General features: G+C 38.7%; 1 protein-coding gene across 1 annotated transcript; it reads left to right on the top strand.

Moving 5' to 3' along the window:
* Positions 1-960: 960 nt before the first annotated feature.
* On the top strand, positions 961-2544 carry LOC134755065 (uncharacterized). The gene has a single exon (XM_063691541.1). The coding sequence runs from the start codon at positions 961-963 to the stop codon at positions 2542-2544; it is 1584 nt and encodes a 527-aa protein (XP_063547611.1).
* The last annotated feature ends 12980 nt before the right edge of the window (positions 2545-15524 follow it).

The following is a 15524-nucleotide window of genomic DNA, read 5'->3' as shown; positions in this document are numbered from 1 at the left end:
TACAGCTTGGAGTACCGTATTGTATTCACCCAGGGGTTTTGAGATGTGTATATTCGGTCCTCCAAGAAGATACCACAATCTGTCCCTTCATTTGTTTTTGAGCCATAAATATTCTTAGTTTTTTTGGTATAGTTCCTCTTTCGGATCCTCTGTTAACGATATGGCGTAATCTTTCCAAGATAATAGTTTTTGTATTAAATACGCTTAGGGCAAAAACACAAAGTTTTATTTCTATTGTTATTGTTTTACATATTTAATACGTATAAAGCTTAATTGAGTCTAGCACGGGTTGGTTGATTTCGACCCCGACGTCAGTGAACGTGTTAATTATTTAAACACATTTGTAGCAACCTCTCTTGTTAAAACTTCTTTTCACTGACCATTATGACCGCATGAAAATGGCATGAAATGATAATTATATGACAGTGATACCGCCAAATAGGCGCCAATGTAATTATCACAGTCCTTTCATTTTTATGTGGTAATTATATTATTCAAAATTGAATTGAAGTTATGTGACGTTTTAAGTCTCGCCTGCTAACCGTTTCCACTTTTCTAAATTTTCCTTAATTTTCGCCCTGCCAATGCCGCTGGTACTTAGGCACACGATATCTGAAGCAATCAGGGGGTGAAGCTGGCCGTGGTAGCACTCAAGACGACCGACACTGATGGTGTCAGGTCCGATCACCTGCCGTCGACTTCGTTCGGAGCTTCACATAGGTAATCTTTATTTACTAGTCGTGGAAAGTAGTTGATGTTTCTGGTTGTGACCCAAAACAGTCTTATTAATTAATTATCAATTATGTTAAAATAAAAGATTGTCTGCACGTCATGGAGCGACAAACAGTTTATAAGTGCTTACCTATTAGCCATACTTCATTATGATTACCTAAATTGTGCCTTCCAGGTGAAGGGGAGTGAGTGCGGTGCATAACTGCACTGCTAGTGTGCTGGACGAACATGTGCGTGATTTGGCTGCCTGCCCGCCTGCGCGCGCCGACCGCCTCGCCAACGCCTACGCCCCGGGCCCCGTTGCCATCCGACCCCGAAATTGAGGTAAGGGATGAGAATCTGCTCATCGACGCCGAGCGCCAACTCCCCTCCCTCCCATTCACCTACTGGCTCAAGCATCGCTACGAGGAGAACAAATTTTATAAGTCAAATGACTGCGCGCCTTTCCCCTCAGTGTTCGACCTCGAGTATTCCGACATGTACTGGCAAACGCTGCGCACGAGTCAGGGCGTGTTTCATTTTTACGGCGCCTATCTTGATGTTCGAAACGCTTCTCACACCGGCCCCACCGTGCGGCTGCTGGCCTTGCACGACCGCATCCAGCCGACGCTGGTCACGTACTGCCAGCTCTGGTTCGAAGAACGATCCAGCCCTGTGTTGGTGCTCATACTCGAGTACGTGTACATGTGGCCCAGAGTGTGGGGAAACTACCGCGACGGCGTCCTGCTGCCGTACCTTATAGCTTGCGTGCTGCCGGCCGACGTGCGCGCGCTGCGGCCAGCCGCCGTGTCGCTGGTGGAGCAACCGTGCGACCGCGCCACCAACTGCCTGCGCGTGCACTTCGACGAGCCACCCGACCGTACTCAAAAGGAGTTCGCCGTCTGTGTCAAGGGGCTCGACTTCCTGCACGAGGACCTATCCGTGCGCCTCGTTGAGTGGATAGAGCTCTTGCGGTTGCTTGGTGCCGACAAAGTATTCTTCTACGAATTTCAAGTCCACCCCAACATCAGCAAAGTTCTAGCGTACTACCGCGCGCGGGGTATAGTGGAGAGCTCGCCGATCACACTGCCGGGCGGGCGGCCCAACTTTCCGGGCCTGCAGCACGTGTATATGAAGAAGAGAGTGACGCACAAGCGGCAGATGGAATTAGTGCCGTACAACGACTGCCTGTACCGGCACATGTACCAGTACCGCTGGCTTACGTTGTTTGATATCGATGAAGTTATCGTGCCGATGCAAGACCCCGATTGGAAGTCGCTGCTAAAGCGCGTGACGTCACTATCCGCGCCGGTGTCAGGAAAACCGCCTTGCTCTTCCTACTTAGCGCGAAATGTATATTACCTAGACGAGCAGAAGCCCACGCCTCACTGGGCGCCGGGCGCGCCGCACTACATGTACATGCTGCACCACGTCCACCGCACGCGCAACTTCACCAAACCCGACTCGAACATCAAGGCTTTCCACGAGACGGGGCGCGTTCTAGCACTGCACAACCACTTCCCGGTATCGTGTATCGGCGGGCAGTGCTCGGCGTACCCGATGGGAACTACACAGGCGCGCCTGCACCACTACCGCGCCAACTGCGCACGTGAGCTGAGCAAGGAAGTGCGCGCCGAGCCAGTGCGCGACGCCGCTCTGTGGCGGTGGGCTGACCGACTTATCCCTCGCGTCACGCAAGCTCTCACCGAGTTAGGGCTGTTACTCCCCGAGCCCCCCGCTAGCAAGACCTCGTCTACTCATACGCCGACTAAATCTAGTCACCAGCGTAATGGAACAAGAAGAAGAGAGAGAGAGAACGAAGAGATAGTTTAGATTCGGAAACCTTTACTAATTTGTAAGTACTTCTGCACTAAGCTGTTGCTGCTTCCCAGCAGTTGGGTCCAAGTACCAAGTCCGGCTGCATGCAATGAAGGTTTCCGGTTCGGAACTGTATATGTTCCTGTTGCAAATTCCGGTTCCAATAAGCATAGGTACTTTCCTAAATCGAAGTTCCGTATAAAACGTAAATCCTCGTGTTACTTGTTTTCTTTCACCTATCCCCGCGATTACTGTTATAGTTATGTTCTTTGACATTACCGCACCGAGTGACAAAGTTTAGAGCAAGTGTCTGTGAACTTCTGAGGCATTCCAGTGTCGGTTACGTGACGCTTTTATTTAAGACTTCTGATAAAGGTAAGAAGCCGATATTTGGCATGATAATATTTTATAACTTGGATTTAAATTCAATGGTATATACCGTGGGCTCGAGTAACCCGACAGACCCACGCATTCCTGAGGTCATAAGAAGCAAAAAAATGTTATATGAATATTGGTCAAATTTGGCATAACAAAATTTGACTGTGTATGTGTGTGTGTGTGTGTATATTTTCGGCACAAGACACGTTATTTCTTTTTACATCATCTTCCTCGCGTTGTCCCGGCATTTTTCCACGGCTCCATGGGAGCCTGGGGTCCGCTTGGCAACTAATCCCAAGAATTGGCGTAGGCACTAGTTTTTACGAAAGCGACTGCCATCTGACCGTCCAACCCAGAGGGGAAACTAGGCCTTGTCGGGATTAGTCCGGTTTTCTCACGATGTTTTCCTTCACCGAAAAGCGACTGGTAAATATCAAATGATATTTCGTACATAAGGTCCGAAAAACTCATTGGTACGAGCCGGGGTTTGAACCCGCGACCTCCGGATTGCAAGTCGCACGCTCTTACCGCTAGGCCACCAGCGTATTTCTTTTTACATCATGGCAAAAAAATCGTTACAATGAATAAGTAAATAAATTTTGCGAGTTTCCGTTAAAACTTTGATGTCTGTCAGTAGGTGTGGCTAAACCAAGTCATTTAGAGGCAGCGTCGCAGCTGCTATACGTGGGTAAGCCATACGCGTACGTCTCCGACAAAGTATGGCCTTTTTATGGAATGAAACCACATGAACGTGACTGAAACTCCAACAGCTCCAAGAGGCCTTCACACACTTTGAAATGACTAAGTGTGGAAGTACAACTATAAACGTCGTATTTACATAAACATTTAATTACAACTTCTGTCACTGCAAATTCTGGGCACAGTTAGCTTGAGAAAAATTAGGCCAGACATTTCCTGTTTTTTTATTTCTTTGCAAATACATTTTAAAAAGTAATGAATGTAATTTCACATACTGTATGTATACGGGTATAATATATCATTGATATTCAACTGTTATGAGAACTGAGATAATCAGTGGATAGTTAGTAGGTAGGTAGGTACTTGTGATATGATTTACAGTTCAGTCTTTATTTTTCAATAAAGATAATTTACTGTACACTTTTGTTTATAGTCAAAAACATTAATGTATGTAGGAAAGTGTATAAAAGCACCCCCCTCGTTCCTTATCTCCGAAGTTTACCAAAGAAAAATTTATAAATTTTTACGTACGTCGCCCTCATGCTCAACTAACATAAGTGTATTTTAGCCAAAATTGAGTTTTTAATGAAAGTCTGTCCCAAATATGACAATGCACAATGTCACCAATTCTTAGACTTGTACTCAATCTGACTTTATGTTATTTTTATCCCATGGTAGACTTGCGAGAATAAGGTATTTTTTCATTGGCCGATAAAGTTATGATTTATAATTACGTCCCATAAATGGACAGAGCCAGTTCTACCACGCAAGAGATATTATATATTCATTATCACTTTCTTGTTCTTCTTCGTTTTCTTCATTATCTTCATTCTCTTGTCCATTTTCTTGCCCGATTTCCTTTCCTTTCTTATCTTCATTTTCTTGCTCGTTTTGAGCTTCACTTTCAACCTGCGCTTGACTATCTAGTATTTCAGCAGCTTCTTCTTTTATTATGTTTTTGTCCCCGTCTTCATCTGCTTCGTCTGCATCCCCCGATTTGTATAGAAATGAGGATTTCATGTCTTTAGCTACGAGCCTCAGTCTTTCTATCTCGTTGCTTATTCTCATACTGTATAGTTGCTGTTCATAGAATGATTTCTTCTTATATGGTCGTATGAGGGGTGTTGTGTTTCTCTTCTTTACCAGTCTCCAATTCTGGCTCGGTATCCTGTTTCTCTGGTTTGCTAAAAATAGTAGTAATGGTGATTTTCCCGGTTTAATAGGTCTAAATACATATGATACTGATTTGTTAAGATTTCGGTTTTCGACTCTTTTCTTCAATTCCACACAGAACACAAATAAAATGGCAAGCAAAATTACTATTATAAATAATCTATTCATTTTGTTATACGTGATAAGATATATGCTGCCCTGACTAACACAAAGGTTTTTTTTAAATCATTTTCTTTATTGAGGGTTTTTTTAACAGATGCCACCCTCATAATGGCACTCGAATAATACAATGGTCTCATGATTTGTATACATGTTGCTTATATTGATTCGTGTTTGTGTTTGTATACAGGTTGATCACTTTCGTAATTCAACATTTAATATTTTATGGCTATAAAAAACAAACATTTAATAAAGTAAATTAAATGTATTGTAAGCGGGGTTCTGAACGTGCTCCAACTGACAGCGCGGCTGTCATCAGAGCCATCTGTTAAGAACAAGGGCCTGACACTCTTTGATAAAGAAAGATAGTCTTATTGCGATTCCTATAAGAGGAAAGAGAAAATAGTGCCATGCTTTGTCCTTATTACCGACAGGGTGGCATCGTAGGTAGGAGGCGATGGCGAAATACCGAAATTTATAAGTGAAAGAGAAAAAATCCTATGCTGCCCAAATTTTATATGAATATTCTTTCTCTTACCCCCGGTCGCTCGGTGGCGCGTCTCTATAACTACTTGTATATACTATGTGTATGGTGTGAAGCATTGTAGTGTATCCAGATCAAAATAAATTGTTTACTCAACTTACTGCGTTGTATTGTTAATAGTATTAAGGATGACTCACGTTAGACCGGGCCAGTTGCGAGCCGGAGCTTCCAGCTCTTCGTTTTCTATGGAAAACACCGGTCATTTGTCATAGAAAAGTAAGCGCAGTATATATTTATGCGAAAGTATCATTCGTAATCATTCGACTAAAAGATTTTCTGACAAATACTATTCTTCCAGATGAGGGTAATCCGTAAAAAGAATATGATACTTTTTTAATAATTAGGTATTAAAATACTAGCGGGTTAGAGAAGGAGATCCTATACGAAAAAAATGAAAACACATTCTTTGGTACCACCATTTATTTAACTGAATCATAACAAATTTATTTGTGTTGAACGAATCATAACCTATTTGATATTGTTTATTTTTCTACCAATGCATTGTGACATTTGTGACACCGATTACAAACACTTACCACATAGATAGACCATGTAAGTTTATTCGCGGACCCACACTTGTAAAGCCTGATAAGTTTCTGAAATGAGAGCGTAACTTCGATTGTCGCGATCGATGTTCGATATGTTGATCCGTGTATATTTATAATTCTACTTAATGTTATGTACCTACTTATGTCGTCATATTGTATCTCTTTTTAGGGTTCCGTACCCAAAGGGTAAAAACGGGGCCCTATTACTAAGACTCCGCTGTCCGTCTGTCCGTCTGTCCGTCTGTCTGTCTGTCACCAGGCTGTATCTCATGAACCGTGATAGCTAGACAGTTCAAATTTTCTCAGATGATGTATTTCTGTTGCCGCTATAACAACAAATACTAAAAAGTACGGAACCCTCGGTGCGCGGGTCCGACTCGCACTTGGCCGGTTTTTTTTTTGTATTAGTTTGTGTAAACGGTGAGTAATTTATTTTTCGCCATATTTTATGTTTCTTTATTTTTGTCTGTTACCTTCCGTGATTCTCAAGGTCTCATCAGAAGATCAGCGCTGGAAATCGCCAGCAGCATGCTGAAATGGGGCCATTTCGTGACACTTCATTTTCACTATGTTCTTTTTGTAAGAAATGAAACAACGTTTTCGGCCATAATGAATATATTGCTCTTTCAACTAACACTAGACCTAATCCTATTTATATCTCTTTCATTCAATCAATCATTCTTCCCTTTCTTTCTAATGTCTATTCAATTATACTGTCTCATTCACTCAATACGTTTCATTTTACACAAAGACACCTTACATACCCTCTGAAATATATAGGTATATGTGCAAATAGACACTCTTTGCACATGTATATTTCACACACCTTACATTTTAATGTATGTCTGTGTATGTGTGTTTACGAATAAAAACTATTCTATTCTATTCTTTTGTACGGGAGCGGCTTTTTCCGCGTATCAAACCAAGTTCAAAAGAAGATAAACTGGCGTCGCAGGGGCCGTGTGTTTTACACAAACCATTTGGATACACTTTTACTCCTACGTAACTCAAAATCTATTAAAAATAACATATGAAATTTGATTCATTAATTAAGACCTAGCTAACTAGAACCCCTAATAGCTCAACCGGTTATTAAGATACCGTAAAAGTATACAACTTTGCCCTTTCGACATAACTTTGCCCGCCGCGTCACAGTTCAGTAAAAGCGAAATAACTTAAAAGTAATAGTTACAGAAGTGTTCTGAAGAGAGTGTATCTGACGCGGTGGGCGAAGTTATGTTGAAAGGGTAATGTTGTAGTATTTTACGGTACAAAACATCTAAAAATCGGGAATTTTCTCACTGACTGACTAACTGACCTACCGACCTAACATTAAAAACCTAATCTACTTCCAGGTGACCTAGCAAATTGAAATTTGGCATCTAGCTATGTGGTTCGAACCTATAGTGATTTTTTTCGATTTGTAATATTTTCCAAAAAACAGTTGTTAGGGTTCCGTACCCAAAGGGTAAAAACCTATTACTAAGACTCCTCTGTCCGTCGGTCTGTCTGTCCGTCTGTCTGCCCGTCTGTCACCAGACTGTATCTCATGAACCGTGATAGCTAGACAATTGAAATTTTCACAGATGATGTATTTCTGTTACCGCTATAACAACAAATACTAAAAACAGAATAAAATAAGTATTTAAGTGGGGTTCCCATACAACAAACGTGATGGTACGGAACCCTTCGTGCGCGAGTCTGACTCGTACTTTCTATTTAAATATTAAGCACCTAATTGTAATAGCAAAAATGAATTTCAAAGTCAACTGCGGATTGTGAAATTTTTGAACGTTTTCTAATAATTTGTTAGACCAAGTAGTGAAAGTGTTACAGTATGTATGATCTACTCACAAAGCCCTTTCATTTGGTACCCCACATGATATGTTTAAAAGAAAAAAAAGTTTGTATTGCCGACTTCATGACGTCACAGCAATTACCCCCACCACTTTCGCGCTTGTCATTATATATTTGTGTTCAGGACATCACACTGAATGTACTGATACTAAATATACCCATATCCGAGACGACATGAGCAAAAATCGATTACTAAATTTCTTTTCGAGAAAAGGCCAAAGCTACTATAAGACGCGTTTTTAACTCAATGTATTCACTGGTATATTTTTTTCAAATATAGAACTCACTAGCCCAACTATTAATAGAGTTCGACCAAGAAAAGTGCAGCGATTTCGATAGCACACGGCACGCAGTGCAAGTGTTATTTATATGTCATAATTTCATACACGTTTAACGTTTAAAGTAACACTTGCACTGCGTATGCTCTCAAAATCGCTGCAGACTAGCATAACAATACCACTACCGTATGGTTATTTCGGTATACTTCTAAAAAGCAAGTGTGTTTTATGGGTTTCGTCTCAACAGGACCATTGACCCGGATAACGAGACTAGATGAACTAGATCCATTCGCTTCACTGAGTTGAAAAGATTGATCATATATTTCGCTCGCGGAGATATATTACACACACACGCACGCATTTGGATGTCAGTTATTAAAAAGGATCTGTCCAATAACAATTTAGACCCAGCGACCACCCAGAAATGATATCTCTGGAGAAGGAGGATTAGGAGAGCCGATCCCAATTAGTAATGGGACAAGGCCGGAGGAAGAAGAGAAGATATGGGTAGAGAGAGATGACGAATCACGCGATACAAGGGCGATATTGCGATTCCTATAAGAGGAAAGAGAAAATAGTGCCATGCTTTGTCCTTATCACCGACCGGTTACTAACACTAAAACACCGGAAACTAAAAATAAAAATATCTAAAGATGTATTTATATATGGATAAATGTTTTTTTATTATATTATTTTGACCCATGTTCTTTCATTGATATGCGTTAAAATTGTTAAACAAACGAAACCGTCATCGCCATCTGTACGAGAGTAGGCCAAAGGTAGTGGCGCCATCTGATCGAGATTTTTGTAAATAATAACATTTAGGTTTAGTTTAACAGTTTCCTACCCTATTACATAGACAAGTTCACTAACTTGCTTATGGGTAAGTATGTTGGTAGGTACTCGAATCCCGGTAAGCCAATTTATTTATATTTTAAACTTGTAATAAATTATTAATGTGTGTGTAAATAAAGGAATGGTAGTGAAATATCACTACAGAGCTTTAACCGTGTGTGAAAAGCATAAACGTCCATGAATACTTGGATAATTTTTACTTTTTATAAAAGCACTATCCTAATATGTGACGTTTTCAACCAAAAGGTACCACATTGTCGCTTGTTGATAAGGTTGATTTCCAATTGAAGCTATATAGAAATAGCGCCTTACTGACAAGCGACAATAAGTACCCTTTTGGTTGAAAATGACACATATTTTTTCTACAAAGTAGATCTCTAGTATATAGGTACATAGTGCTTACCTAAGTTGCACTATTTAAATCGAACACAATCGATTTTTGACAACGTTGTAGTTCACTGTAAAGGGGCCCACTGACTATCAGTCCGCCGGACGATATCGGCCTGTCAGTTGTTCGGAACTGTAAAATTTTTGTTCTAACTGACAGGCCGATATCGTCCGGCGGACTGATAGTCAGTGGGCTCCTTAACTGTACTGTACTAGATTTTAGGGAAACAATTATACATGTGCAATAGCAAAAGAAAGCACTTAATACTAGAATGGGCCATAACAAGTTCCTGTTCTCACTCTTGCTGATAGTTTCCTTTTTATTGCCCAAACACAAGTCGTTGAAATCAAACGCCTGTGGGTATTTTGCGAGCAATTTCGATAAAATTTAATTTCAGGTTTAAAAGTAATTGGCAGTATAATTAGTTGGTGCACTTTAAATCTTAAATTACATAATTACTATTTTGTTTAATAAAACATGTCGAACAAAAATATTTTAGGCGATATTGGTGTCCGGTGGGGGCATGCCGAGTTCGTAAACTATCAGGTTTTTTTGGGGCTGATAAAAGCAGCTGAATTGGATGTTTTGTAAACCTTCGTGTGGAATATATGACGACTAATTCTGTATTTTATGTATTTATCCATATGTCATGATCATATCATTATTATATTGTTTTTTTTTTGTCAAATTAAAATTGCAATTGTAAAGGGGCCCACTGACTATCACCGCCGGTCGATATCGGCCTGTCAGTTGTTCGGAACTGTAAATATTTTGTTCTAACTGTCAGGCCGATATCGTCCGGCGGACTGATAGTCAGTGGGCTCCTTTAACGGCTATCTTCGTTTCGAGCTAGCAATCGTTTGGTGTCATATGGGAATCTCAAAAAAACTAAATTGACTGAAACTTTATTATAATCACAGATAGACATCAAATACAGCAGTAAATACGAAATATTATAGCTTAATGACACTATTAGGTACGTATAAAAGGGCATGTTTCACAGTGTCCAAGTAAAGTCCTGAATAAGCTAAGTACTTGCCACTTATCTGACGAATAAATATATCTTTGGCGGTTCACAATCTTCAACTAAGCTTAACTGGTAGATGGCAACCTTTACAACTGAAGGTAGTTTTATCTGGCAGTTAATTTATTTGTTAATTAGCTATCAAATACTTTACTTGGACATTGTGAAACAGGCCCTAAGTATAATAAATAACTAGTACATGTTCATATAAATAAAAAAGCTATATCGATTAATAATTCAATAATGGTTTTCGCCCACTCGTTACCTAAAAATGGCACAATTAGATTGGTAGTTTGGCCGCATAAGCCTGAAAAACATCGATTTATTCGATTTAGAATATGGATATTCTAAATCGAGACTTAAAAATGATGCGTTGGTTTTAGTTCCGGACTTGGCAACAGAGGGCCTACCGCGAACCACGTTTGACGTGTTGCCTCTCTGTCGCACTTAAGTGTGGCAAATTCGTACCTAAGTGTGGTAAATTCGTACCTAAGTGTGGCAACACGTCAAACGTGGTTCGCGGTAGGCCCTCAGATGTTGTACTTACATTTTTTTTTTTTCCTTTCAAGTGTGACACAGGCATCGATATAACAAAAGCACTGAGTACCTATTGAGTACAATAAAAGTTTAAAAGGAAAATTAATAGTTTGAACAATTTATATTATGGCGATAATTGGAATGTGACGATAACACCGATGGATATTTTTTTAAAGTATTTATTCCTTTTAACTGAACCTAGACGTCTTAGAGTTGGTACCTTTCTAGTTAATTTTAATTGTATAATTTGAATCATTATTTAAACTTTAATGATTTAGTGAGCGTGACCTTAAGCAGGTTAAATTAATTGAAAACTTATATTTAATGGGACATAGGTACGAACAGTTAACATGGAAATGGATTAACTACTGAAAATGGAGCTAATGTGCATACGACATTGACGGATATAGTAATTCGGTAGAATAAGAGACTTACTCGTATCGTAAAATTACTACACTAACTGATTTTGTTTTTGCGAACAGTCAATCTGATTCTTGGAGATTCTAATTGTTAATAGTCAGTATTCAAGAAAATGTGTTGACCATCCCACATTATGTGTCTGGACGAAGGAAACCAGAATTTGACGAATAGTAACAAAAAAAAAACAAAGGAAACTCATCTCATTTTAAAACTACGTTTTAGATTGTAATGAAACTTTGCACATACAATGACATGAGGTATATTTATCTAGATCTGAAACTAGTTTATATAGCTTCAGTTTATAAAAAACGAAATAGAGCAAACAAAAGTTTTGTATGAAAAACGTAAATTCGCTGTATTTTTTAGGGTTCCGTACCCAAAGGGTAAAAATGGGACCCTATTACTAAGACTCCGCTGTCCGTCTGTCCGTCCGTCTATCCGTCTGTCCGTCTGTCTGTCTGCCACCAGGCTGTATCTCATGAACCGTGATAGCTAGACAGTTGAAATTTTCACAAATGATTTATTTCTGTTGCCGCTATAACAACAAATACTAAAAACAGAATAATGTAAATATTTGAATGAGGGTCCCATACAACAAACGTGATTTTTTTGCTGTTTTTTTCCGGAATGGTACGGAACCTTTCGTGCGCGAGTCCGACTCGCACTTGGCCGGTTTTTTTAACTATGTATGTATGTATGTATGTATGTATAAACTCTTTATTGTACAGACATAGAACACAAATATGGCACAGAAATAGGCAGTACAAAGGCGAACTTATCCCTTTAAGGGATTTCTTCCAGTTAACCTTTGAGTAGATGAGAATTGATGAAGAACGGTAGACAGATATAGCACTGCGTACAATAGACTAGAGGAAAGTCAATAAATTTATAAAAGAGGGCGAAAATAAATAAAATAAGATAAAAATTTGAAGTAACAGTATAACAAATATATATAATACCTACGTTATATATAATAAATATACATAACACAACACATAACAGTTAATTCTGGTCCGATAGCCACAGTTTCCTTAACTGCCCCTTAAGCGATGCAACGGACCGCGATTTCCTTAAGGAGGGAGACAACTCATTCCAAAGCTATGGTATCTGAAGCTACATAAACTAATTTCAGACATAGATATACCCTATCCTATTGTAAGTACAAAGTTTCAGAGCAAACTAGCTACTCGGATATTATTGCGATCTTTTGTAATTCTGGCTTTTAGGGGCTTTTATAACTATTGTTTTAGATTGTCATTTGAAAAATACACAATTTTTTATGGATGGTTGATTTATATAAGTATAAGTACTTAAATATTTACTAATTAGTAATTATCATGATTACAATAAGAATGACACGTACGTATTAACAGTTACAGCATTTGTGCGGTGGACATCGGCTGCATAATATATTTATAAAGTACTAGCTTTTGCCCTCGACTTCGTCTACGTGGATTTAGTAATTTGGGTAGCTTATTTTTTATCCAATCTGCTTTTTATCGATTTCCCATACAAAACTTCAACCCCACTTTTCACCCCCTTAAAGTAAAATACAAAAACACGTTCAAAAAATAAACAAAAAAACATATAAACACATTATAAAAAAACTAACCTAGGGTGCCGCCAGCAGCGGGGCAGGGCCCAAGCTGCCGGTGGTCAAGGCCGCAGAGAGAGGAACCGGCGGACTATCCGCGCCGTGTCCAAGATCACCGCCTTCTGCCAACCACCTAGCGAGAGTCTCTCAAGGTGTTGGTCGAGACTCTTCGCTATGAGACCGTTCGTTGAAACAACTATCGGGACAATGATCGTCGAATCAACATCCCACACGGCGGTGATAAGAATAAGAAAACAATTATTGCCACACAACAAAAAAGAAATTACAGGAAACAAATAACTTAAAAAATTGGCATGCGCGACAAAAGGAGCGGGCTCAGCATATGCTGCGCCAACCACTTCACCAGGAATTGACCGCACAGCGCTGATTTTCAGTCCGCCCCCTTACTGAACCACATTGATATGTGCGCGGGATATTATTTTTACAGATATATATATGCAGGTTAAATTTAGAATAATTAGATTACACGAAAATTTCATAGTTAAACTCTAACAAGTATTATTACAGTTTCATACAGTTTACAAAATTTCATACAATTAACAAGTTAATTAACAAGTTTAGTAGTAGTAGTAGTAGTAAATCACTTTATTGTACAAAACAAAAATTGATAACATGAAATTCATATAACTGTTTATCCTAAAATTATTAATAAAATACTTTTCATTAACAAGTCTACTAGTTTGACAGTTACAAAAAAAAGACTAAAGTACTTTTTGTATGAGGGAATACTTATAATATTTTTAATTTTTTTAGAATATTTTTAACAAATTATAAAATATATGCAAGAAAAGTGTCCTAAGTGTAGCACAGCACTATTTTAAATAATTATAGTTATCTCGTGAGACAAGTCTAGGTACTTACTGGACTTAATTGTCCTTCTCGACTTATTATTAGTATTATTAAGGAGAGAACAGTGGCTCGGAAAAAAAGCCGGGCACAGCGCCTCACTCAAACTTATTCCAACATGAGAGAGGGTACTAATAGCTTCCCTATTAATACAGCAGAAACATTCAGTAATCGAACAAATTCAATTGGACGAGTAATGGTTATTCTAACACGTAAGGGTGCTACAGTCTATAGCGACATTTAGGCGACTGAGCCACTGTTTCCGCCTTGACCCTAAGTCTACAATCCAATTCAATATAGGTAAGAAAGACTAGGTCTTTTGTTGCTCTTTGAATATGGTCTAAAGATGTATTTTTTTTGTAAGGGTAAAACTGTAAGATATTTGAATATTGTAGGTACAAAAACTTCCGCCAGGATATAAAACTGCACCTAGAGAAATCGGCAGGTAATATTTTGATTTACAAAAATATAATCAATATATTTAAAATCTTTCAAAAATAAATGGATTTGAAGAATTCTTATGATCAGACTTGGAATGGTAGGTAAAATTATTTTTCTCAAACATGCTATGTAATATTGATATTACGTTCTTTTTATTAGGCTGGGAAGTATCACGTTTCAGGCGCGGCTAGACGAGAGGTCTGTAATGAAATTTCATACAAAGTTGCAGGCCTAGGCCGGGAAGTGGCTTTTTTTAAATTTCTATTTCACATATAATTGTGGCACAGCATCATGGCATTCAGCCATTTTTTTTTTAACCTGACGGGCTCTATGGCACTATGGCCATTCGAGCGGTAGGACTGTGTGGGGGGATGGTAGCCTGGGGAAAATCCAGGACCCTTCCGCATCATACGAGACGGTTTTGCTACGCTGGAAGCTGAAATACTCCTAGTTTAAAAAAAAAAAACGATATTGGACGAACTGCGTATTGGACGTACAGCTAACAAATCATTTGATTGACATATATAGTTGGTCAAGCAAATCTTGTTAGTAAATAAGAACAAAAAAACTATACTCATCCTTTTCTTTTGGGTGTTAGTACTAGTGTAAGACAAAGATAGTATGATTCTCTCTGTCTATGTTTGAAATAAGACAGTCCTTTGACAAACTATATACATTAAACGTTTGAGAAAAGCACTATACATACATCGGCGTGAAAACGGGTTGTCGGCCTCATAACTATCCGGCCTCACTACGTTCGGCCGTATATTCTATTCGGCCGGCAACCCCTTCCTTCCCGGCCTCTGTAGTAATGTACTATTTTTAGTCAGATGAAGTTTTATTATATTCTTAGGCATTTGATGCTGAGTACCGATACTTCACGAAAGTTATTTTATTTGGTTAATATCAACTAAGTAGTACATTAAAGAGCTATGTAGTATATTTAGCGTATTATCGAAAATCAACTATCAAACATCTAACTAACCATAGTTACCTATATGTATTGTGAACAACAGAAAACATTAAATATTAACTATGCAACAGTTATTTAACCTAATAAAAGTAGTCTTAACTTAATTAAAAACTTGTAAAAAGTCTTAAAATAACCTATAAAAAATTAAGCTCAAAATATACACAAAAACATACAGCCTCTGTACTACTGTATACTTCATAGGATATTATATACGCCTACTATATTTCACACATTGTGCAAAATAAACTAGTAAGTAACTA

This window comes from Cydia strobilella, chromosome Z (assembly GCF_947568885.1).
Source record: "Cydia strobilella chromosome Z, ilCydStro3.1, whole genome shotgun sequence".
Classification (NCBI taxonomy): Eukaryota; Metazoa; Arthropoda; class Insecta; order Lepidoptera; family Tortricidae; genus Cydia; species Cydia strobilella.
Note: the sequence above shows the minus strand (reverse complement) of the source record. Positions and strands in the feature narration are given on the sequence as shown.

Bases quoted from the DNA above. Each gene is read 5' to 3' on its own strand.
- LOC134755065 (XM_063691541.1), top strand. From the start codon at position 961: ATGTGCGTGATTTGGCTGCCTGCCCGCCTGCGCGCGCCGACCGCCTCG.